Genomic DNA, 22,344 nt, shown 5'->3' with positions numbered 1-22,344 from the left:
AACGAAGCGTCGGACGGCGCCGGGAACCGTGGGTTATCTTTATCTTTTTGACACGCCGGATTCAAAAAGTAGGGAGAGATGACCAAAAAGGGAAAGTGCCTGAAGGTTTATTAGGGTTATCCACCGGTTATCGGAGGGTCCAGAAAGGGCGGAATCAACTTCTCCGCAGCTTGTGCCGTAGGATCTGCGAGGGAAGTATGACCGCATCGCTCCAATTCTGCCCGACACTGACCAAGTCGTTCCCACAAGCTTCCGCCCGTGAAGCAGCATTCAGCTGTATAAGACTAACCGCTTCCACCAGAATCCACCTGTTCCCATACTATTGCATTTACAGCCAGTTCACTCAATACAACTTCTCAGCATGGCTGAAGAAACATCCTCCCTCACCTCTTTTGGTCAGGCTCGCTCGACTGTCAAGGACCAGCCCTTGACAGTGGAGGAGCTCAAGAAGATCGATGCCTACATGCGGGCCTCCCTTTACCTCTGTCTTGGTATGCTCTATCTCCGTCAAAATCCACTTCTCAAGGAGCCTCTCAAGAAGGAACATCTCAAGGCTCGTCTTTTGGGTCACTGGGGTTCCGACGCTGGTCAGATTTTCACCTACATCCACATGAACCGTCTCATTAAGAAGTATGATTTGGATGCTCTTTTCGTTTCTGGTCCTGGTGAGTCCCTTCATTTTGTTCTATAATTTCTGGTATCTGACGACACTTTAGGTCACGGTGCCCCCGCTGTCCTCTCTCAGTCCTATCTCGAAGGTGTCTACACTGAAGTCTACCCTAACATAACCGAAGATGTCGAAGGCATGCGACGCTTCTTCAAGCAATTCTCATTCCCCGGCGGGGTTGGTTCTCACGCTACTCCCGAGACTCCTGGATCTCTTCACGAAGGTGGTGAACTCGGTTACTCCATTTCCCACGCCTTTGGTACGGTCTTTGACAATCCCAACCTCATTACTCTTACTATGGTCGGTGATGGTGAAAGTGAGACTGGCCCTCTGGCTGCTTCTTGGCACAGTACTAAGTTTTTGAATCCTATCACCGATGGCGCTGTTTTGCCTGTCTTACATCTCAACGGGTAGGCCACAATTTCCTTTCTCGATTAGTATACAACTGACATTCTTGACTTAGTTATAAGATCAACAACCCCACCGTCCTTGCTCGTATCTCCCACGAAGAGATTGAAGCTCTCTTTATCGGCTATGGCTGGAAGCCCTACTTTGTCGAAGGCTCTGACCTTACCTCTATGCACCAAGCTATGGCTGCTACTCTCGAAAAGGCTGTCCTTGAGATCAAGGCCTACCAGAAGCAAGCTCGAGACTCTGGCAAGGCTTTCCGTCCTCGTTGGCCTATGATAATTCTCCGATCCCCCAAGGGTTGGACTGCTCCTCGAAACGTCTCTGGCCACCACCTCGAAGGCTATTGGCGTGCCCACCAGATCCCCCTTGCCGACGTTGCTTCCAATTCTGAACACCTCAAGCTCCTCGAGGACTGGATGCGATCTTACAAGCCCGAAGAGCTCTTCACTGAGGATGGTAAACTTATCCCTGAGCTCAAGGCTCTTCCTCCTGCAGGTCAAGCCCGTATGTCTGCCAATCCTGTGTCTAACGGCGGTTTGGTCCGCAAGGCATTGAATCTTCCCGACTTCAAGGACTACGCCATCAAGGACATCGCTCCTGGTGTGACTCTTGCCCCCAGCATGTCAAACATGGCGCTCTTTGTTAGGGACGTGATCAAGAAGAACCAGACCAACTTCCGTCTATTCGGCCCTGATGAGACTGAGTCCAACAAACTCGCAGCTGTGTATGAGGCAGGCAAGAAGGTTTGGATGGGCGAGTACTTGCCCGAGGACACTGATGGTGGTAACCTCGCTCACGCGGGTCGGGTGATGGAGATCTTGTCTGAGCACACAGTTGAAGGATGGCTTGAGGGTTATGTCTTATCTGGTCGACATGGTCTTGTGAGTGCTATCTTTTATACTTTTCCTTAACTCATGACTGACATCTCCTTCTAGCTGAATTCCTACGAGCCCTTCATCCACATCATCGACTCTATGGTTAACCAACACTGCAAGTGGATCGAAAAGTGTCTCGAAGTCGAATGGCGTGTCAAAGTCTCCTCCCTTAACATTCTTCTTACCGCCACGGTCTGGCGTCAGGACCATAACGGTTTTACTCACCAAGACCCCGGTTTCCTCGACGTCGTCGCCAATAAGTCCCCCGAGGTCGTCCGCATCTATCTCCCTCCCGACGGTAACTGTCTTCTCTCTGTCATGAATCACTGCTTCGACAGCAAAAACTATGTCAACGTTGTCGTTGCCGACAAACAGGATCACTTGCAGTATCTCGACATGGAGGCTGCTGTTGCGCACTGTACCAAGGGTCTTGGTATTTGGGAATGGGCGTGTGTGGGTGACCCCAACGAGAACCCTGACCTCGTTATGGCTTGTTGCGGTGATGTCCCTACTATGGAGTCTCTTGCTGCCACTGCTCTCCTGAAAGAGTACCTCCCAGAGCTCAAGATTCGTTTTGTTAACGTCGTTGACCTCTTCAAGCTTATCTCTCACGTGGACCATCCGTAGGTTCATCTCACGAGATCCGACCCTTGAACATGTACTGACTTGCTTAATTAGTCACGGTCTTACTGATCGTCAGTGGGTCTCTTACTTCACCGAAGACACTCCAATCATCTTCAACTTCCACTCTTACCCCTGGCTCATCCACCGACTCACTTATAAGCGCCCTGGTTCTCAGAACATCCACGTCCGAGGTTACAAGGAGAAAGGTAACATCGACACTCCTCTCGAGCTCGCTATTCGTAATGAGACCGACCGATACAGTCTCGCGATGGACGCTATTGATCGTCTGCCCCACCTCAAAAACAAGGGTTCTATGGCGAGGGAGAAGCTGTATGATGCCCAGATTAAGGCGAGGGACTGGGCCTTTGAGCATGGTATTGACCCGGAGGACGTCAGGAAGTGGAAGTGGCCTTATGGTCCCAAGACTGAGGGTATTGCGAGCAAGCTTGGGTTCGGAGGAGAGAACAAGCAACAGGTTGCATCCGTTGGTACTAGCGAATAAGGGTTGATCGCAGTCAAAAGTGTAATGTCGTAAGAAGGAAGTGTATTGTACAAACGAAAAAAGAAAATGAATTGTCTGTTGGTTCTTGTTCTTAGTTTGAGTGGCCTCCGGGATACTTTATAATGTTTCGCCTTCGGCACTGGTGAATTACCAGCGAAATGTTTTTCATATCTTTTGCATATTTCCAATAACTCTGGAGATTTTCACTCATTCCCACGCGTGATTTGGTAGATGAACAGACGATCGATCTTCATGTTCCTTGCATGCTTCCGCCCAACAACTTGCAAATATATTATATGAACCTTTAACCTAGGATTCCTACCTTTTTTGAATCAATTTTAACTATACTACTCTCACCTCTCATGATGTCCAACTATCTTTCAAATCCCAAACCCCCACCTCTACCTCCATGCCATCCGGCAAACCGGCCGTCGTAACCTCAAGTTTTGTGAATGGCTCCTCTGGAAAAGCAACCATGGTGCCCACCAATGCACCATTATCAATGTAGATCTCGATTAGGCTGCGATCGATGATGACTTGGAGTCTTTTTGCTTGTTGAGCCTGGTTTCGCACAGTGGATGAATAACGGAAAGAAATGTTAAGAGGGAAGCAAGAGAAAGAGGAAAAGATTAGCACTGGAAAAACACATGGGAGGACAGTAGAACATACTGGAGCTACCGAGAACTTGTCGGTGAAAAAAGGACTTTCAAACGCCTTTGTGTCTCTCCTATCGAGCCATGCGGCGATGGAATAAGGTTCCGCAAAAAAGTAACCCCCTTTCACCGTCTCGCCTGAGCTGTTCGTAGAAACGGTGAAGTTGAGCGACGCATATTCCGCGAAAGAGGCATCATCAGGGATGGTAAAGTTGACGTCGATGTATGCGGCCTCAGTGATAGTAGCAGTGGAGGACTTGTTGACGAGTTGTTGGGTATCAAGTTGGTCCCCAAGGACGGGAGAAAGGTCGTACACTTCTTGAACGAGATCCCATCCGGCTGCAGTGATGTTTGTAAAGTAATTCTTCCTCGGCAATGTCATCGCACTCCTCCAACCTTCTTCGCCTGTCGGTACAAAGTTTGTATACTGCCAGTTGGATGCCCATCCAATACTGACAGGCTCATCATAGAAGAACTGACCGGCATAGTCGTCCTTCCCAAAGTTTGTGAGTCTCGCAGCAGAATCATAGGGAGTGAAGTGGGTACCGTTGAACTCTCCGGGGAAATACTGCGTGATAGACCCGCCAAGTGGTGAACCAGGGTTAATGGAGATAGTGAGTACCCAAGAGGAATCAGAGGAGTTGGCGATTGGGATGGACACCATGTTAGGGCATTCGTATTGAAGGCCAAGGAAACCGACGTGGGTGATGTTGGAGGCGTGTGTCCATGATTTGAGGTCCGGAGAGGTGTAGACGCCAATAACGTAGTCTACAGGGAAAGCGACGACCATCACCCAATGGTCCTCGTACCAGATAACTTTGGGATCTCGGAACTGAGTCAATCCGACATCCAAGACAGGGTTACCTTCATACTCTTCGAAGGAATAGCCACCATCTTTAGAGTAGGCAATCTGCTGGACCTGGGCAGTTGGGGTATTGAGGGTGTAAATGGCTACAACGCCATTGTCCTGATCAGGGAAGAAACCAGAGGTATTATTGGTATCAATGACAGCCGAACCGGAAAAGACTCCCGAGGAAGAATTGGGAGGGAAGAGGGCGATAGGCTGGTTGGTCCAATGATAGAGGTCGGGAGAGGTGGCATGGCCCCAGTGTTGATTCCCGGCCACGATATCAGTTGGGTTATCTGAGATAGTCATTAGCAGTTGATTCTGTCGACAGCAGAAGTGACATACACTGGTAGTACAGATGCCAAGTTCCGTTGCCATCCTTGTGCAGACCGTTCGGATCATTCATAAATCCCTACGCAGCGTAGATTGTCAGCAGCGAGAAAGGGGGGAAATAAAGTCTCACTTACTTTTGGGGGTGAGAAATGAACCCTGGGGCGGTAAGGCCCAGAGTAGTCTCCATCGATGGGGACTCCAGTAGGGACAGAGGCAGCACTTGACGTTGTGGACTGAGCTAGACTCTGAAGGACATATGCCAGACCGGCGATGGTGACGGGGACGAGGGAGCGGAACATGATCGATGTCGTGGGCACGCTTCAGAAGTAGTCTTCTCTTCCTCTTGTCGTGCAGTTGTGTGATAGTATGTTCACAAGAGGACGGCTGTCGTTGTCGAAAGGGCATAGTCGTGGGCGAGCCTTTATATACCTGCTTCCCCCAAACTGATTTATGAATCGGCCCGATGTCGGCACAAGGGCTGCTTAACGGGTAAATCGAACATGACCATTGATATCTGCGGATTGAGGGGTCTTGGCTTCCCAATGCTGGAATGTCTACCGGGAGTGAGCTACAACTTGCAAATAGAAAACTGAGCCGAAGAGCTGCGGGGATGGACGGATAACTCAAGAGGAACAAGAATGAGCGCTAGTGGACGAGAACAGGAACATATATGTATGACGTGCCTACGGCATACGACGAAGATGGCGATGCGACAAGCAGCCTCAGGCACAGTTGTCAGTTGTGCGGTGTGGGAAGCTGGCAGGTCACGGGGTAGAAGAAATCCCCATGGATCATCCCTTCAATGGTAACCTAGCCGGGGCCGTGTAGAAAGGACAAGTGGGAAGCGGCATGTGACCTCCGAATAAGAGTAGCGAAAGAACAAAAATAAGCTAACCCTCGGAGCTAACATCTGAAATCGTCATCATAACATCGGCAGTTGCTAATAGCGTACTGGATAACCGGCGGGGAGGATGTGGTGGTTGTGTTACGTAGCCAATAGGCAACCGGGAGTCACTGCTCTACCGGATCGGACAAAAAACCTTAAAAAGTTTGACCGGCAACTATTCCCGCATTTCGGGTTGTTTTTCGCCGAAATTTGCTTTGGGAGGCTATCGTCGTGAAGCGGTTTTTTTTTCAACCGCCGGCACAAAAAGATACGACAAACGACTTTGCTTATTACTAGAGTCCGTTGAAATTCCCATGGCATTGTAGCGTGTCACGTCACAGTCGATTCAGAGGAGTATGACCTGTACGAGTAATACTAAAGAAAATTGCGGTCTCCGCCGCCACTTTTGAGCGAGCCTCCACACCTCCACCCTCCTTCACTCGATCCTTCGTTGGCTACCTGTCGTGATCTCTCTTCTAGGTTTAATTCTTCTTCGACCATGTCCTGTGGATCCAAGAGGCAGGCAATTCCTGAGTGGGTGACATCAACCCCCCCACCACTCGCACGAGTCTGGTCCCACCACTTTAAATCTGAGGCAGGCCGGCGCGGAGCAGCACCGAAATTTTTCATGGTGGCAAGCCTTGGTAATAACCATTTCTGCGACCCGCGCCAACACAACGAACAAATCCAATGATCGTTTGCGACGCGTTCGTGGTTGCACTCAAGCCCAACATACATCATTTGTCATCAATGATCCACAAGACAAGGAAAAACCTCTGCTTTCTGGTGGTGATGTTGTGGCTACTCTTCTGCGCACTGGAGAAGGCATGCATGAGCATGTCACTCTAGCCTTGCTGTATGTGGCCCAACTTCTTCCACGAGACGATACCGACAAGACTCGATACATTTCTATCAGCCCGAGTGACCTGTCAAAGTTCAATGTCGAGGGTCAGATTATGCTTGTCAAGCACTCACAGAGCCCTATTGACCATGCAGAGGTAATACAATGGTCCGGAAAGTTTGTAAGCCTAGGGAGAGATGTCAGACTGAAGGCACGTACTAATTGTGTCATTCAGGTCCCTGGCAAGGCATGTGAACCAGTCAACCATCGCCTTTTCCCCAATGTCTCTGGTGAACTGGACGCTTGCGATGGGGATACTGCCGGGCAAGTTCAGCAGGAAAGATCTGTATCGATGAGTCTGGTCTGGGAGTATCCTGTTGAGGAGCTGGCTGTCTTAATCGACGTCCTGTTTCGCGGCCATTGCAAGGAGAATGACAAGGAGAACGGTAATAAGAGAACTTCCAGCACTGTCTCACAGGTCATCAAGGAACGGTTCCCGTATTCGTCAGAAGATGGTGCGCTAGTCATATAATCACTGTTCACCATGTCAATTGCATGCTAACCCCGGGTTATAGGGCGTCTTTTGCTCGAAAGTGCGCGTGCAAGAGAGGAGATTGTCGCTAAGCTAGACGTTCTGTGCTATCAGGTGAGTACAACTTCCTCTTTTGCCTTACAATCCAACATATCCTGATCTGATGAACTTTATCCAGTGTAATGCTGAGACCACACCCCAAAAACTGCGCGCGCATGTTGGTGCCCACATCCTTGCCTACCACTACCAGACGGGCATCCCAAAGGCCCAGAAACCGGTAGATCATACATGATTTTGTGGAATTAACCAAGCTGATCTGTGATTATCAGGTCGGGAAGCACTATCCTTGTGGTTTTTGCGGTCGAGAAGGCTGCACCCTCCTCCTTAAGGCCTCCAGGAGCGGGAAAACCCCTCAAGCGTCTTCCAATTGTCCAAGTTTCCAGTCGTTTCAACAGCTGAGTGCCTTGAAATCAAAAGAATGCAGCAATGCACCTGTACGCTGCAAAGAGGTCGGTTGCGAACAGGTACATTGGAAGTACAACATGAGGTACCATTACGAGTACGCTCACGTTGGTACACCAATGCCTGCGAAGTACCGAATAGGGAGGGAGGAGCTGGTCAGGATGAAGGTGATGACCAAGGAGAAGAAAAGGGCGGCCCCTGTGCTTTCTGGGTCTAGCGATGAGGGGGAGAGTAGAACGGTGGAGACTGTGGAAGGGAAACGGAGGAGGAAGTATACCAAGAAGGGGGCGGCGGTGATGAAGGAGTGAACATAGTGCGGTGTTTTGGCCATCATGTTTACCTATTTATAGCATTATATTTATGCACGGTACTCCACATTTCCCCAATCCACAATGTCGTCAAAGGAAAAGATACATGCAGTAGGTGTAACAGGCCTACAAAAGCAATTGGGCAATCTCTATATGCCAATTCCTGAGGTCTCTTGTTTCTTTTCGCTGGCAAGCCACGTGGAATTATTCAATTGCCACGTGATTATGGCCTTCTACCACGTGGAAGCCACGTGTATCACCTGACCAGCCTGCCATCACCCCTCTTTTTCCATACAACATAAAAAGAGCAGCCTGTCTCCCAGTAAACTCGTCATCCCTGTCCGGCTGATCTTCCAAAATTTCGACAAACATGCAAATGAAATCTTCCCGCGTTTCAAACCTGTCAAAATAAACGTGTAAATTGTAAAAAGTTGCCGGACACAGGCCCTGAGGCAGCTAATCTGGGGGGAATCTGGGTCTTGCCTGCCTCCTGTGTTAATAATCTCTTTGAGCCATTCCTTTTCATCCACTGCACATTGAGTACTGCAGAATCTATCAACAGATTTATCAACATGGTTCAATGCCACCCGCTCGACTCTCTTTCCTCGGCGGCCGGTGGCAGTCCACATGAAAAAACGCCTTTAGTCCATCCACCCATGATTTGCAAAGGCGACTGTCAATGTTTCAAAGAGAATTATGAAACAATTCCGGCGCTCAATACTTCGAGTATACATACTGATAGAAGGGAAGTCGGTGATGTTGATTTAGAAGGTTAGTCATTGTAAAAACGACTGACGGCTGTAGATGCTGATCTTGATCGACAGGCGGTATATATATTGTCAAGTCGCTGAGCTTCTTGGACCGCTTTTTGGCACTTTGGGTACTGGCAGCTATGATTATAGGCGTTATTATAGGTGAGCAACATCATGGCCTGTCATATATGTGTAGAACTGTGTTCATTTGGTTCGGATCAGGGGAATTTGCCCCCAATGTTGAGTTGATCTTGACTGGCGCCAACCTCAAAGGGGTATCTGTTCGTCAGTTCTGTTTTCTTTTTTCTTAGCCAAGAGTGTTGAACTTGACTGACCCTCTAACCTTCGTAGCTGTGCTAGTCGGACTGCTCTGCATGATGTGGCCGATCCTAACCAAAGTCCAATACGAGCGCCTACCAAGTTTGCTTCAAAGTTCTCACATCTACCGACAAATTGGGATGTCACTTTTCCTAAATTGGATTGTCGGACCGTTCGTATGTGTCACCTTTTCTCTTTGAAACAGAGTCAAAATGTCTGATTTGCGGAATCAGATCATGTTGGGGATTGCTTGGGCGACGCTCCCAGATCTTCCAACTTATCGTGAAGGTATCATTCTTGTTGGGCTAGCTCGTTGTATTGCCATGGTATGTTCGAATGGGTCATTGTTCATGTATGCTAATATCTGACCTTCTATCACAACATCTAGGTCATGATCTGGAACCGCCTGGCACACGGTAACGAAGACTATTGTGCTATCCTAGTCATCATTAATTCCATCCTTCAAATCATTCTTTACTCCCCCATGTCTGTCTTTTTCATTAACATAATTTCCCGATCCGAAAATGCCATTTCATTAAGCTACGGAGAGACTGCTATCGCTGTACTCATCTATCTGGGGATTCCACTGGGTGCAGGGGTCTTAACAAGATTTGGAGGGTTATTGGTACTAGGGAAGAAGAGGTTTGACAGTTTCTTGACGTACTTTGGAATAGTCTCACTCGTCGCTCTTTTATACACGTGAGTCTTTCATTCGAATCTCCACAATTAGAGTCTGGAGGCTGTAATGACTTTTGGTACTCAGCGTCATTATCATCTTCGCCGAGCAATCCCACCGTATCATTCACAACCTTGGCCCAACATTTCGCACCTTTGTTCCTATGATACTTTATTTCGCCCTCATGTGGACATCATCTTTCGCTTTAATCTGGCTGCTGAGCCAAAAGAAGGGAGGTGGGAGAAAATGGGGATATGAAATGGCTGTCGTTCAAGCTTTCACTGCTGGATCAAACAAGTTAGTTCAACCTCACTTCTACTCCTATCTACGTCTGTCTCTCTTCAATCCCCCACTTCTACTTTCAAGATCTTGTGTCAGCTGACCTGCTTATGTGCGCTCTTTTCATTTTCTTTTTCACTTTCTATTTTCTTTTAATACAGTTTCGAACTTGCGATCGCTGTGGCTATTGCCGTCTATGGTGTCTCGTCGGATCAAGCTCTCGCGGCGACAATAGGCCCGCTTGTAGAGGTACCAGTACTATTAGCGCTAACTTGGGTGGCATTGCTTGCCAAGAAGAGGCTGAATTGGGTGAGTTTGAGTAGCATTTGGCGTTTTGGTCCGTGGCTGACGGCGTGTAAATCACTGCAGGGAGAAAATGATGTGACTGGCGAGACATGCGAGAGGGAATGTGGATGTTAGATGTGGTTTTGTTTGATGGCTATTGCCGTTTGCGCCACTACACCGTTGTATATCTATGAGGGAAAATGCATCTGTCTATCTTTAGTTACTATCGATGTTATGAAGCCGCAATGATTCGTGATAAAAGTGTTTCAATAACTCGTTAGATGATAGACAGACGTCTTTCGAGATGTATATATTGAAAGGATAGCAGCTTATGTCGGTCCTCCTTGTCGACTTGGCCCGTTGTCAAGGTGCAAGTTATATGACTTTGTACGGACCACAATGCCAGAAGTACGATAATTTCCCTAATTCATATTGAACAACTATAGACCTTTGTTATATTATGACAACTTTGATTCAAATCTTACGAAACATTCTCCAACAAGGTTATACCCATCGTAACAACGTTAAAATTTTTACTGAAGCTCCAGTTCATGCTCACGCACGGCTAACAACAGAGATGATCCTTCCCACCGTAGTGTCTTTCTTATCATCTTCATCTTCTTCCTCTTGCCTGATTCTCTCTGCATTCTCAGCGTCCACCGCCTTTCGAACGTTCTGCGGTCTGGTGGAGGGTAAGTCAAAGGAGGAGGAAAGCGGGACAGAACAGAAACGATGAAAGGAGAAATTAGCATTGCCATATATATTATCCGATCGAGAATGGGGTAAGCTGATGTTAGAGGACATGGAACGTACCGAATGAATTTGAGCTCTACTATTCTCAGGGAACAAGCCATGATGATTACCAAACACCACATTGCAATTGTGACTTGCCATCCATGACGATAGTGCTAAAGTTGATACTATCAGCGCGTGTCCAACTTCATTATAGAGAAAAAAAAGGGGAATGGGGCGAGTACGGGAAAATGGAAGGGGGAGGAAAAGTACAAAGACTGAAAGATGGCAAAAGAAGTGGGAAGAACGTTGAGAACGTACAGGTGCCTCCGACGCCGGCCAAATGAGCGGCCCGGACCACGCCCCACAAGCGTAATAAAACGCAATCGCAAAACCAAGTGTAAATGCGCGTTGTTCGGCGTCGAATGGGTTCAGGTCAGAAAGCCACGCGAAGATGGGAGGAGCCGTAGCGAGGGAAAGGTAGCATGTAAAGTCTGTAAAGTAAATGATGAATGTTAGCTTCTTGTCTCAAGTTCAGGTAATAGGCTCAAATTCCCCTTGATATTGTAATACTATATTGGGCAAAGGGAAGGGGGAGGCAAGGACAGAGACTCACAGCTAAAGTACTTGGCATTATCCGACACGTTCCAGATACTCATGATAATCCCTGGGATGAGACCGATACCAGCTTGGATGATGACAGGTATCCAGCGGGTTTGGAAATAGTCGGAGATGAAGCCCCATACCCAGATCATTGCCACTGTGGACAGTGTGAGCTCAGCTTGACCTAAAAAAGGCTCTAGAAAACAAGGAAGACGGTGATAAAAGAAAAGGGAAGGGGAGAAAAGGAGGTAGAGACATACCGGCAATGGCGCTACCTCCGATAGGGATTGCATTGATCTGCGCTACGGACCATCGGGGTGTACCATCTGGGTTTGTGAGACTTTTGAGCCAGAGATTGAAATCTGTAATGTGCGGTCAAGTATATGACAATTAGCATCTATATATATTCAACTGGAGAACGAGGGGTGTGTGAGGAGAAAAGAAACCGAACGAAGAGAGACGTACAATTATATCCCCCCTGGCCCAGGACAGTAGCCACATAAAGTACCACAAAGCAGTAAAACAGCGGCCCTGTCACGGCTTTCTTCACAGATGAGAACGTGAATTTCTTGTTATCGGCACGATGGAATTGGGCGGCCCGAGAGCGGGCAATGGAGATATGGGATGGGCGGAGATAGAATGACCAGGGACTGTGGGGAGGATCAGTAAGAGCCGATGAGCAGAAGGAAGACGGTACAGAGGCAACGAAAGACGTACTTTGGTTTCGAAGGGAAATCGGGGATCAGTATGAGCCCTGCAAAGCTTACGAGGAGAGTGACAATTCCGTCGATAATCTGTGATGTCAAGGTCTCAGCTATCAGCGAGAAGTGGAAAGGGAGGGGGGGAGAGCTGATGAGGCGAGAGAGGAAGGAGGGAACTGACAAACATCCAACGCCACCCACTAATGCCATTCCGCCCATCCATGCTATTGTATATCGCAGCTTGCAATGCGCCTGCTAACATGCTGCCGACTGTAATCGCACAAGTGTTCGTCAGCCTCCATAGTCTGATTCTTCTTTATTATCTTTTTCTGATGAGGGGAATGGACGTACTGGATTGACAACTATGGTAGAAACCAATCCGAAGTGCTAGTTCTCGAGGAGTATACTAATTTTTCCATCAGCAATTTTCTGATGGGAATGAAAACATGACGACTAGGGTAGGGAATGGAGGAAAAGGAAAACTCACCCAAGACATGAGGAGCATGATTGCACCGGGGTAGCATGATGCTTCAAAGGCTCCTGTCTATTGCAGGCGAAGAGAAGAGGCTGGTCAACTTGGGTTCATCTTTCAACCCCCAGAGGGAGGGTAGGGGGTGTCTTACGAAAGCGCGGAGTGCATAACTATAAGCCATTTGTTAGCTTTCCGCCACGTACACATCACGCCACACCACAATGGTACATGGTACATCATACACCGTATTTTGCAAAATAAAAAGCAGAAAGAAGAAAAGGAGGAAATAAGAAAAGAAGAAAATGAAAGAAACAATGAAGACATACACTTGCTTATAGTTTGTCACCTTGTACGTCGCGATTGTCAAAACACCCCAGCAAGCTTCGAGAGCTGGTAACCATAACGAGGGGCGAACGCGGGTGATGATGATTTGGGAAGGGATCAGAAAGATGGCGTAGCCGACGTTGAAGTAACTGTATAGATGGAACAATGATGAGCATGGAAAGGAAGGCAGACCAAAAGTGGGAGAATGGGCTTACGTGGTGAAATAGTTGTATTGGTTTCCGTAAAGGCTCAGTTCTACATGAGCAAGCGAGATGTCATTAGTGGGGGTTTTGGAGAGGAAAGGGAAGCTAGATTCGAGCGCACCTTCTTTCATACCAGATACGTATGCAGCAGATATATCTTTATCCCAAAATCTGTATTAGCGGACTCCCTTTTGCTTCGCCCCGATCTTACCCATGCTACAGGAAGGAAAGCAAGGGGAGGAAAAGAAGACTCACTCTGCTGGTCGAGGTACTTGATAACCTGGGAAATACAAACGAAAAGGAGCAACACCGCGTCAAGTCTCGCGACGAACCATCTCTCTGCTTTACTTTTCTCCTCGATCAGCGCTCCTGTTTGAGGGTCGACATACACTGATGCGGTGGGATCGATGACAGCTATATCCTTGACAGAAGACTCGGGAACATCCTGAGGGGCGAACCCTAGCATTGTGGATACCATATCTCTGATCGCACTTGGATTCGGATCTGGGTTTGACGCTGGAGATATAGAGCGATAATGTGAGACGACGTGTTGATGGGCTGAATGAGAGGATAAAGAGGACGAAAGAAGGGGCTGACGGTCGTTGGGATGGCTATCAAGGGTCACTCTTGACGAGCTTGCAGTGGGTGGGGGGAATGAACCCATGTTCAAGGGGTCTTTATCTCTTCTCCAGTGGGATGGATATATGGACGGAGAAAGCCGAGAGCCGAGCAGGGTATCTATAATCTGTGAGACGCAAGCTATGTGTCATGAGACGTTGGATGTCTGGATAAGAGTACAGTTTCCGCTCACCGACCGACCGCTGCTCGTTGGAAGCCGAAAGTATCGGATGAGAAAGTGGGGGAACAGAGCAAAATGAGAGGATCGGCATTCATCGGTGGACAGAGTTTGGTGCTAGATCAAGTAGATCTATCAAGGTGGAGACCGCCGCTCATAGGCACGGCGACGGCTAGCGTGTGGTTTATCTGACACGGCTAGGTGCTCTTGGGGAGGGTGGGGGAAGGGGGGGGGGAATAGAAGGAGCATATGATAGGACATAACAGCGCGGATACATCACCTATATAAAAAGCTGATTGCTGTACCGCAGGAGTTACTCCACGAAGAGGAAGCGATCGATAAAGCCCACCGGATATCTCCGCACTACTTCCACTCTTTCCAGTATCATCTCGTTTCACAGACCAACATCTATCTCCCAAAGGTTGGTGAGCACTGGACTTGTATCCTCGCATAAAAGGGCGATAGCACCAGTTGAGGCAAAGCGTGGTGACGTCCTCTGTTCTGTCAATCCGATTGTCGAAAGGAGAAATTGGTCAGCTGTTTAGGTGAGCGAGCGGAGCACCGGCAGGTTCGAACAGAAACAATCGGAGATCAGCTGTCGGTCCAAACTTTTCGGAATTCCGGTATTTGTGGTGAGTACGCACATATACGATTGCGTCGTAGCGTGTCGAATATCGATGCAGAGTATGTACGACTCCGTTCAAATAGCCACGATCATCATCAAACGCCAGATAGTCCTATCCACCTATGCATATCCACATTTTACGCCCAATCACGTGCCAATCAACCGACTTTCCTTAATCGTCCTTATCCATGACCATATCGCTTCCCTCCGACATCGCTCTCTCCCCTCTGTCCTCCCTTTCTATTTTGCCTGCTCTCTCCATTTCATCTTCAGGGGTCATTTCTCCTTCTTCTTTCCTCTCTTCCTGCTTCCCCTCGCGATCGCGCTCCAGTTCGTTCCGTGCCCCACGCTTAAACTTGTCCCCTTCCCCACGGACATCCGAACCCTGTGACCGATCATGTTGCCATTGATCCATATCTCGATCCAATTTAGTGCGCCTGTCTTGTCCATTCTCTCGCCGGGTTGTTCGGGGGTACCGATCAAGGGGGTCTCCGGTTCTGCCAGAGTAAGGGTCGGAGTGGGAACGGGAGGAGGGGTAGCCTCGGTCGCGTTCGCGGTCGCCTCTATCGCTTTGCTCACGTCTATCTCGCCTGTCCTGACCTCTGTCCCGATCGCCATACCGCTCTTGATCGCGATCGCGGAACGATCCTCCCCTCGGAGGTGGAAGGTCCCCTCGCCCTCTCCCACCTCGGATACTGAAATTCTGAGGCAACTGTTGGCGGTTGATAGTTTCTGGATCAAGGTATTTCATTGCTCCTCGACCTATTATCCCACGAATTAACACGTTAGCTTTCTGTTGCTTTTTGACTTTTTGGTGCCGGGCGGAGGGGAGGAAGGAGCCGAGAAGAGGGTATAAGACGAGAGATGAGAAAAAGAAAAAAAAGGGCTCACCTTTATACACAACCCCGCCAGCATCCTTCACTCGTTGTTTCTCTTCCTCAATCTTCCGCTTCATCTCGGCAAGCTTTTCCAAACGTTCTTTCTCAAGTCTTTCGTTTTCTTCCCTTTCGAGACGCGCATCTAGTTCGGATAGCGTTTCTTCCCTGTCGCTCTTACTGCTGCGGCGGCGTGATTTTGATTTTGATTTGGAGGAGTGTTTGGCGTGCTTGGAGCGTTTGCGGTCTTTTCGACGTCGACGACGCTCACGGGAATCATCAGAATCGTAATCGCTTTCAGAACCGGAGTCGCTGTACTTCCTGGATCGAGATCTCCTTTTTATAGATACTGAGCGATCACGAGAACGGCTGCGGGAAGGGGAACGGGAACGGGAAAGAGAGCGGGATCGACTGGAAAACGAAGATGAAATGGATGCAGATCGAGCTCTTGATTTGGGTGGTGGCCGACGAAGTTCGAGTTCTCCACAATGGGTAATCATTACCGTCGAAAGCGGTCTATCCTTCTCGTCCGTTGGCAGTTGACCAATGGTTTCGACATGTTCCATACCGAAAACGACGCGGCCAAAGACGCTATATGGGAGAACAGAGGACGAGGCCCGAAAAACATTAGCATAAGCTTGTCATACGATTAAAGATGAATAGAAGGAGGAGACATACACGTGTTTACCCGTAAGGTGGGGAGCAGCAGCGAGAGTGATAAAGTATTGCGAACCATTCGTGTTTGGTCCTCTGTTGGCCATCACCAGTAATCTAAAACCCCGCCACATCCAGCATCAGCTTCTCAACCTTATGTCATTCTTTTCCCTTTTCCACACTTTCTCTTTCACCCTTTCATCTTTCCATGCTCCACCCCACACGGAGTAAAACTGGACTCACCCCTTCGTATCAACTTCGCACCCCTCTCCATTCAACCTTTCATCCTCAAACGGTGCCCCATAGATACTCTCCCCACCCGCTCCAGTCTTCTTGGTGAAATCTCCACCTTGGATCATAAACCCTTCGATGACACGGTGGACGATGGAGTTTTTGTAGTGAAGAGGAAGGGAGGAGATGGGGGAAATGCCTTTTTCGCCGGTGCAAAGAGCTCGGAAACTTGAGTAAATGTGGTTAGTGTTTGGGGAAAAAAGTAAGGGAGATAGGAGAGTAGCGTACTTTTCGGCTGTTTTGGGTACACTGTTGGTTATATTTGGGCAAGATGCAAGAAAAAAGACGGGATATCAGATGTCCAAGCTTCGAAGAAGAGCGATGAGGAGACAGAAGGCTTACACATTGGCGTAAAGTTCAAACTGCATTAAAAAGGCGTCAGTTCCTGAAACCCCCTTGCAACAGTCTTTGACGTTGAGAACTCACAACGACACGTCCCAGAGGCTGGCCGGCGACTGCGAAGTCAAAGAAGACACGGGGGTTGTGTGCCATCTTGCGTCCTTTAATTGCGAGTGTGTTGCTTCGGGCGAATCTGTCGAGGTAGGATTGGAAAAGGACGGATGGATCCTAGTACAGTTTGACGGGAAAGGGACGATGGATGGTTTCAAAGGCCAAGTTGAGGAGGAGCAAGCAAAGGTGGAGAGAAACGAATTAAGTCGACAGAAGCGCGAAGAAGGGGGAATCTGAGTTTTTGGGACAGGTGCCCAGAATCAATTCCGTCCCGGATCGGTGTGCTCATTAATTATCCATCTACAAACCCATTTCCCTCATTTTCGGGAGATAATCCTCAGCCTTATCGGATTAAAGAGTCAGTCAAGCGTATTGCTGTCCGTCTGCCAACAGTATATTGGCCTGCATTACCATAACGGCTGCATGTCCAGCACCCAGTGATCAGATACTGGCACCAAAAAAATACGCGGCGCCCAACTTCTGATCACCTTTTCTTCCTTCGTATAACCCCCATTCTAGTTTCCAAGAAATAGTTTCCAAGAAATATAATAAAAATAACAAAAAGATCACCCAATACAAAGCCTCATCCCGTCCAAGATAAACTCCTTATCCTCCGCCGAGTCTGTAAACAAGAAAAACGCTTCTCCACCTTCGCCTTCATCGCCAGACGTGATCATGAAGCTATCTTTCACTTGAGATTCTTCGTACGTTTCTGATATGCCAGTGGATTTGGAGAGGGGAATGGTTTGGATCGGCTTGGTGTCCTGAGATTGTGATAGTTTAGAAGTCAGCAAGAACCCACGAATTTAGAGAATGGAACCAAAACAGGGTATGAAAGGATGACTGCAAAAAAAATAAAATTATAGAAGCTGATGATACTCACATTCTCGTTCTTAAACAATTGCATCTCACGAGGGAACAGTTGGAAATAGCGTCTTCGCCACGTCAGGGATTTGCACGTTTGTACCGTGACCCACTGCAATTGCCCGCTTTTCGTCAGCGCTCTCTTAAAGCCTCTTTTGATTTTCGGATGGAGGAGGTTGGGTTGAAAGCATATAAAAGATGAACTTACGCCTTTTAACATAACTCCTCCTTCTCGTTTGCCCCTCTCCAATCCATCTCTCACTGTCCGCTTCCTCTCCTCCGCTTCCTCCATACGCTTCCTCTCTCGCTCTTCCTCCTCTTCCCTCTTCCTCCTTTCCTCCTCCTCCTTCCTCCTTTCCTCCTCCCTCTTTCGCCTCTCCTCTTCCTCCACCTGCCTCTTCTCCTCTTCCTCCTTCTCCCGTTGGCGCCTCTGTTCTTCTTCCACCTGCCGGCGAGCCTCCTCTTCCGCCTCCTTTTGACGCCTCACCTCTTCCTCTGCTCTCATCCTTTCTTCCTCTTCTAACCTAAACCGTTCCGCTTCCTCCGCGTCTCGTCGGGCTTGTTCCTCCGCGGCAAGACGCGCCGCTTCTTCCTGTTCGAGACGAGCGGATTCTTCAGCTTCCCAGCGAGCCGTCTCGGCGGCTTGCCATTGCGCGATTTGTTGAGCTTCAAGGACTTCGCGTTCGCGTTCACGTTCGAGACGTTGTCGTTGTTCTTCTTTTTCAGTTTGTTCATCACCTTCTACCTCCGCTTTTGCCTCTTCCGTCTCCACGGGAGTTTCTTTCTCCATTTCTTCTGCTTGTCCCTCGGCGAGATGGGGAACGGTAGCATGGATAGAAGCGGCGGGATGAAGGGGCGAGGGAGGCTGTAAAGCCGAGGGATGAGATGGGCTGTCGTACTCATCCACAGATGCAGGCGCAGGTGCGCGTAGGGAAACGGGGCTGGGAGCCGAAGCGTCAGACACTATAGGGAACAAAAAAGGTAAGCGTCAAGAAAAGAAGGCAATCATCTTCGGCATGTGTAATAATGATCAAACCTACCTTGTTCACCTTGACGTGGGAAGAAACCCTTTTCCATTCCCTCCATGATTTCAGTCGTACTCTCCACTTGCCTCGGATCCGACTCTGGCTCAATCTCAGGCCGATCGTAAGCTAGCAGAACACTTTCCCTTTCCTTATCCCTCTCCCTATCCCTATCCCGTTGCTTTCCTTCCTCAGCCTCGATCTCCTCCCTATCCTCCTCCGCGTTCGCGTAAGCACCCTGGGTATCAGCTGTATAAACTGGGTCCAATGTTGTTGTGGCCAATGTGGCGGGGAGTGGGACAGAGGGAGAAAGAGATGTAGAACGTGACAGCGGGGGTTGCAGCGTCGTTGCCGTTGCCGATGGATGAGAATGAGACGGGATTTGCGTGTGAGGGTGGAGGCGAGAAGGATAAGTATGTGGCTGGTGTTGAGTTCCCTCTTCTTGCGGTTGAAAGGAAGGGGAAGGTTGCATAAGTGAAGGGGTATAGTATGGTGTTCCCACTCTTTCCAGATTACTGTCAAGGCCGTGGTGACTGTGGGAGGAAGGGGATGAAGGCGGGAGGTGGGGCAGGGGTGCTTCGGGACCTAAGAGTGGGACGCCTGCGAGGGGAAAGGCGGTGTTTCCGGCCCTGATGCTCTGTCCTTCTTGTGCTCCAGGAGAAGATAAAGGTGAAGGGGAATGTTGAGGACGCAGTGAGCTACCTCTAGGCGGAAGGGGTGTGGCGAGCCCTGGCCCTGGTTCCAAACACGTGGGAGAGGAGTTAAGCTCGTCCGTGGGACCGGATGGATCGGAAGGATCGGAAGGATCGGAAGGACGGGGAAGAGGAGATTTTGGTGGGGGCGTAGGTGCTGTTGCCAAGGATGGAGAACCAATCGGCATTGATGCAGGTGCAGCCGGTGGGTCTATTCCAGTCGACTGGGAAAACACTTGAAGACCTTCTTCCGCCTGTGGCGGTCTCCCAAATTCATCGATCCTCTGCCCTTCTGGCTCTTCTGTCAATTTTGGTCCCTCACCTCGCCCAGCCCACGTCCCCGCCCCGGAAGGCGTAGATGTGGAGGTACCAGAGGATTTTCGTTTCCCAAATACTTTGCTTAGAGAACTAGCTTTGAACTTTCCTGCACTTGGCGTGCTCGGCGAATGAGGCATCGAAGTCGCATTGGGATTAAAGGTCGGGCTACCTAGACCATCTGGCTTGGCATTGTTGGTAGAAGACGGAACGGAAGGGGATGAAGGTGTGGCGGTGGGAGAGGAGGGGACAACGGTAGGGGAATCTTTGTCTTTGAGTGACGAGCGGTGGAATGTGTTTTTGAGGCGGGATGTTAGGGAGAGCGGAGTTGAAGATTTGCGGGTTTCCGTTCCTCCTGTTCCTTGAGTTGGGGTAGCTGGGGCAGGTACAAGATCAAGAGAGGTAGCAGGGGCATGAGCGGAGGTGGGGAGGAGGATAGGCTGGGGTTTGGGTGGTGTACGCGGTTGCGAATGGCGAGGTGGGCGGGGAGGGGAAGGTGAAAGAGAGAGAGCGGGGACTGGTTTTCTGCTGCTTGTGTTTGTGTTTGTGCTCACATTTCCGTTTCCATTCCCATTTTCAAACCTTGATCCATGACTATCCTCCAGTCCATCCTCGCGCTCCTGTTCGCCTCCCTCTTCCAGATCCATTCCTTTCTCTATTTGATTGTCCTCATTCATCTCGTTCGCATTGCTTACACGATTGATTCCAGTCTCATCTTTCGACACAGGTGACGGCGGGATGGGGGAAGGAGGTAAAGGTGGTAATGGCGGTAACTGTGAGGTCTGTAGCTGCGTCGTTTGTAAACTCTGTTGATTTGATGTGGGAAAAGGTAGACTCGGTAAATCCCTGCCCATTCCAGCAGCTCGAGGTGATAGTGGATCTGGTACCAAGACATCCGCCCCTGGAACGACGTACCGCGTCGAGGCCACGGGCACACAGGCAGGAAGGGAAGTGGCAGAAGGAAGGTTAAGGGCGAGTTGATCGGTGATGAGTTGTTCGGTGAGTTCGGAAGGGTGGGAGATGGTAATTATTGCGGAATAGTCCTTTTTTGTGAAGTGACAACGAGAACAAGGGGAAAAAGGCAGAAAGGATCAGTAGATGAGGGGAGATTCGGGAGCAGAGAAACGTACAGGGAACAAACTCGCGAAAGCTCGAGAATGCACGATAGCTCGTGCTGGATGTGTGGTTAGCTGTACTTTCCAGTTACTGGGGGACGGATGCAAGACATACCCCGCTTTACACCCCTGCGTTGCGAGACGTATCAGCGTCTGTTTTCAGCGCGAGAGCTGGGCAGGACTCACCCTACATCCGGCGTGAGATACACAAGGACCAGACCCTTCTCTGCAATCTCGGCGTAGCCGAATAAGATACTTTGGTGTGTGTTTTGGAGATGGTGCTGCCATGCCGGCAAGACCGGGAGGGGGCCGGAGTCGAGCAAAAGGAGCTGCGGGAGTTGCGTGGTGGAGGGGGGGCTCGCGTACTGCAGGAGAAGCCAGGCGGCAGGGTCCGACGGGTTGGAGATGGATGCACGTGCGGCTGCGATGTCGGGGTGGGACAAGTCGACGGACATTGCGGGGTGGGGGAGTGGGGGAGGAGATGTGATGGAGAAGAAGAGATGAATGGCGCGACGCGCAGATATCCCGCGACTTTCGTTTGTTGTTTCCGACCGCATCTCCTATCTCGCCTATCCGCATTACTTTTCAAGGTTCAAACAACAAAGGGTGTAATCTTGGTGCAAATAAAGTTGCAATCATGCTGGCAACCCGAATAGTATACCGGTCAGATACAGTAATTACAATTTTTTCGCATGTAAGAGTTAAACACTGCCTTCTCTCCTCGGCGATCAGTAATGTTCGAAGCCCTACGTCCTTTGACATGAGAGTGATACTTGTGTACAAAACAACCGTCATATCGAAGGGAACTCGGTCGCAACGGAGAAACTCTGCATCCCTATTAAGACACAAAACTATAAATCATCCAACCGAGGCATGAAAAAAAGGTTAGAATAATAAAAGCGGCGGACAAAAAGTGCGCCACAGGAACCAAACAATAGATATGGAGATACCAACGAGCACTATGGTTGGGGCCCGAATGGGAAAAAGAGGGGGAAAAGATACCTTTATTATGTATTCACAACAATATTATATGCACACTACGGATTCTTCTATCCCACTCATCTCTTGCAGGTTTTTCATCCTTATCTCCTCTTCGAGAACAACTGCACCCCACAGTTAGCCCCATGACCAGTATGGCAGCATAAACAAAATGATTCACCTTGTTGAACAAAGCTAGCACCTTGGGTACATTCAACTGCACATACTCCAGATCCAACATTGCCTGATGATCCTTTTGTTTCTCCAACAAATCATCAATTTTCAAATCCATCTCCAATATCGGTTAGGGGGTTAGGGGGTTAGGGTTAGGGGGTTAGGGGTTAGGGGGTTAGGGGGTTAGGGGGTTAGGGGGTTAGGGGG

At 49.2% G+C, this 22,344-nt stretch overlaps 7 protein-coding genes across 7 annotated transcripts; 3 read left to right on the top strand and 4 right to left on the bottom strand.

Annotated features, from left to right (window-relative positions):
- Positions 1 to 321: 321 nt before the first annotated feature.
- CNK00070 (phosphoketolase, putative) lies at positions 322 to 3,295 on the top strand. Its single transcript, XM_567776.1, has 5 exons — positions 322 to 665; positions 717 to 1,077; positions 1,131 to 1,959; positions 2,014 to 2,576; positions 2,632 to 3,295. Exons 1-5 carry the CDS (start codon positions 362 to 364, stop codon positions 3,077 to 3,079), a joined length of 2,505 nt encoding a protein of 834 aa, XP_567776.1. The 5' UTR covers positions 322 to 361; the 3' UTR covers positions 3,080 to 3,295.
- Positions 3,283 to 5,602, bottom strand: CNK00060 (beta-fructofuranosidase, putative). The gene is made up of 4 exons (XM_567775.1): positions 5,047 to 5,602; positions 4,925 to 4,991; positions 3,749 to 4,875; positions 3,283 to 3,640 (listed from the first exon to the last, which is right to left on the bottom strand). The coding sequence occupies exons 1-4, from the start codon at positions 5,209 to 5,211 to the stop codon at positions 3,440 to 3,442; spliced, it is 1,560 nt and encodes a 519-aa protein (XP_567775.1). The 5' UTR covers positions 5,212 to 5,602; the 3' UTR covers positions 3,283 to 3,439.
- A 513-nt stretch (positions 5,603 to 6,115) lies between these two features.
- CNK00050 (expressed protein) lies at positions 6,116 to 8,017 on the top strand. Its single transcript, XM_567774.2, has 5 exons — positions 6,116 to 6,820; positions 6,875 to 7,154; positions 7,215 to 7,285; positions 7,350 to 7,448; positions 7,501 to 8,017. The coding sequence occupies exons 1-5, from the start codon at positions 6,626 to 6,628 to the stop codon at positions 7,939 to 7,941; spliced, it is 1,086 nt and encodes a 361-aa protein (XP_567774.1). The 5' UTR covers positions 6,116 to 6,625; the 3' UTR covers positions 7,942 to 8,017.
- Positions 8,018 to 8,407: 390 nt separating this feature from the next.
- Positions 8,408 to 10,502, top strand: CNK00040 (arsenite transporter, putative). The gene is made up of 9 exons (XM_024658012.1): positions 8,408 to 8,712; positions 8,766 to 8,855; positions 8,916 to 8,978; positions 9,045 to 9,187; positions 9,245 to 9,337; positions 9,400 to 9,710; positions 9,775 to 9,984; positions 10,128 to 10,275; positions 10,336 to 10,502. The coding sequence occupies exons 1-9, from the start codon at positions 8,514 to 8,516 to the stop codon at positions 10,384 to 10,386; spliced, it is 1,308 nt and encodes a 435-aa protein (XP_024513763.1). The 5' UTR covers positions 8,408 to 8,513; the 3' UTR covers positions 10,387 to 10,502.
- Positions 10,503 to 10,671: 169 nt separating this feature from the next.
- Positions 10,672 to 14,145, bottom strand: CNK00030 (conserved hypothetical protein). The gene is made up of 15 exons (XM_567771.2): positions 13,542 to 14,036; positions 13,408 to 13,443; positions 13,299 to 13,338; positions 13,086 to 13,232; positions 12,911 to 12,929; positions 12,775 to 12,831; positions 12,639 to 12,693; positions 12,469 to 12,557; positions 12,304 to 12,380; positions 12,052 to 12,236; positions 11,847 to 11,948; positions 11,600 to 11,743; positions 11,305 to 11,477; positions 11,065 to 11,159; positions 10,672 to 10,933 (listed from the first exon to the last, which is right to left on the bottom strand). The coding sequence occupies exons 1-15, from the start codon at positions 13,948 to 13,950 to the stop codon at positions 10,807 to 10,809; spliced, it is 1,755 nt and encodes a 584-aa protein (XP_567771.1). The 5' UTR covers positions 13,951 to 14,036; the 3' UTR covers positions 10,672 to 10,806.
- Positions 14,146 to 14,377: 232 nt separating this feature from the next.
- On the bottom strand, positions 14,378 to 17,163 carry CNK00020 (peptidyl-prolyl cis-trans isomerase, putative). Its single transcript, XM_024658011.1, has 8 exons — positions 16,954 to 17,163; positions 16,870 to 16,889; positions 16,756 to 16,776; positions 16,480 to 16,695; positions 16,261 to 16,353; positions 15,599 to 16,173; positions 14,727 to 15,469; positions 14,378 to 14,619 (listed from the first exon to the last, which is right to left on the bottom strand). Exons 1-7 carry the CDS (start codon positions 17,017 to 17,019, stop codon positions 14,880 to 14,882), a joined length of 1,581 nt encoding a protein of 526 aa, XP_024513762.1. The 5' UTR covers positions 17,020 to 17,163; the 3' UTR covers positions 14,378 to 14,619; positions 14,727 to 14,879.
- A 202-nt stretch (positions 17,164 to 17,365) lies between these two features.
- Positions 17,366 to 21,440, bottom strand: CNK00010 (hypothetical protein; the record flags this gene model as incomplete). Its single annotated transcript, XM_024658010.1, has 7 exons — positions 17,366 to 17,741; positions 17,861 to 17,953; positions 18,050 to 18,804; positions 18,882 to 20,913; positions 21,001 to 21,044; positions 21,101 to 21,114; positions 21,172 to 21,440. 7 exons carry the CDS (start codon positions 21,438 to 21,440, stop codon positions 17,544 to 17,546), a joined length of 3,405 nt encoding a protein of 1,134 aa, XP_024513761.1. The 3' UTR covers positions 17,366 to 17,543.
- Between the last annotated feature and the right edge of the window lie 904 nt (positions 21,441 to 22,344).

This window comes from Cryptococcus neoformans (assembly GCF_000091045.1).
Source record: "Cryptococcus neoformans var. neoformans JEC21 chromosome 11 sequence".
NCBI lineage: Eukaryota > Fungi > Basidiomycota > Tremellomycetes > Tremellales > Cryptococcaceae > Cryptococcus > Cryptococcus deneoformans.
The sequence above is the reverse complement of the archived record's forward strand: the minus strand, read 5'-3'. Positions and strand labels throughout refer to the sequence as shown.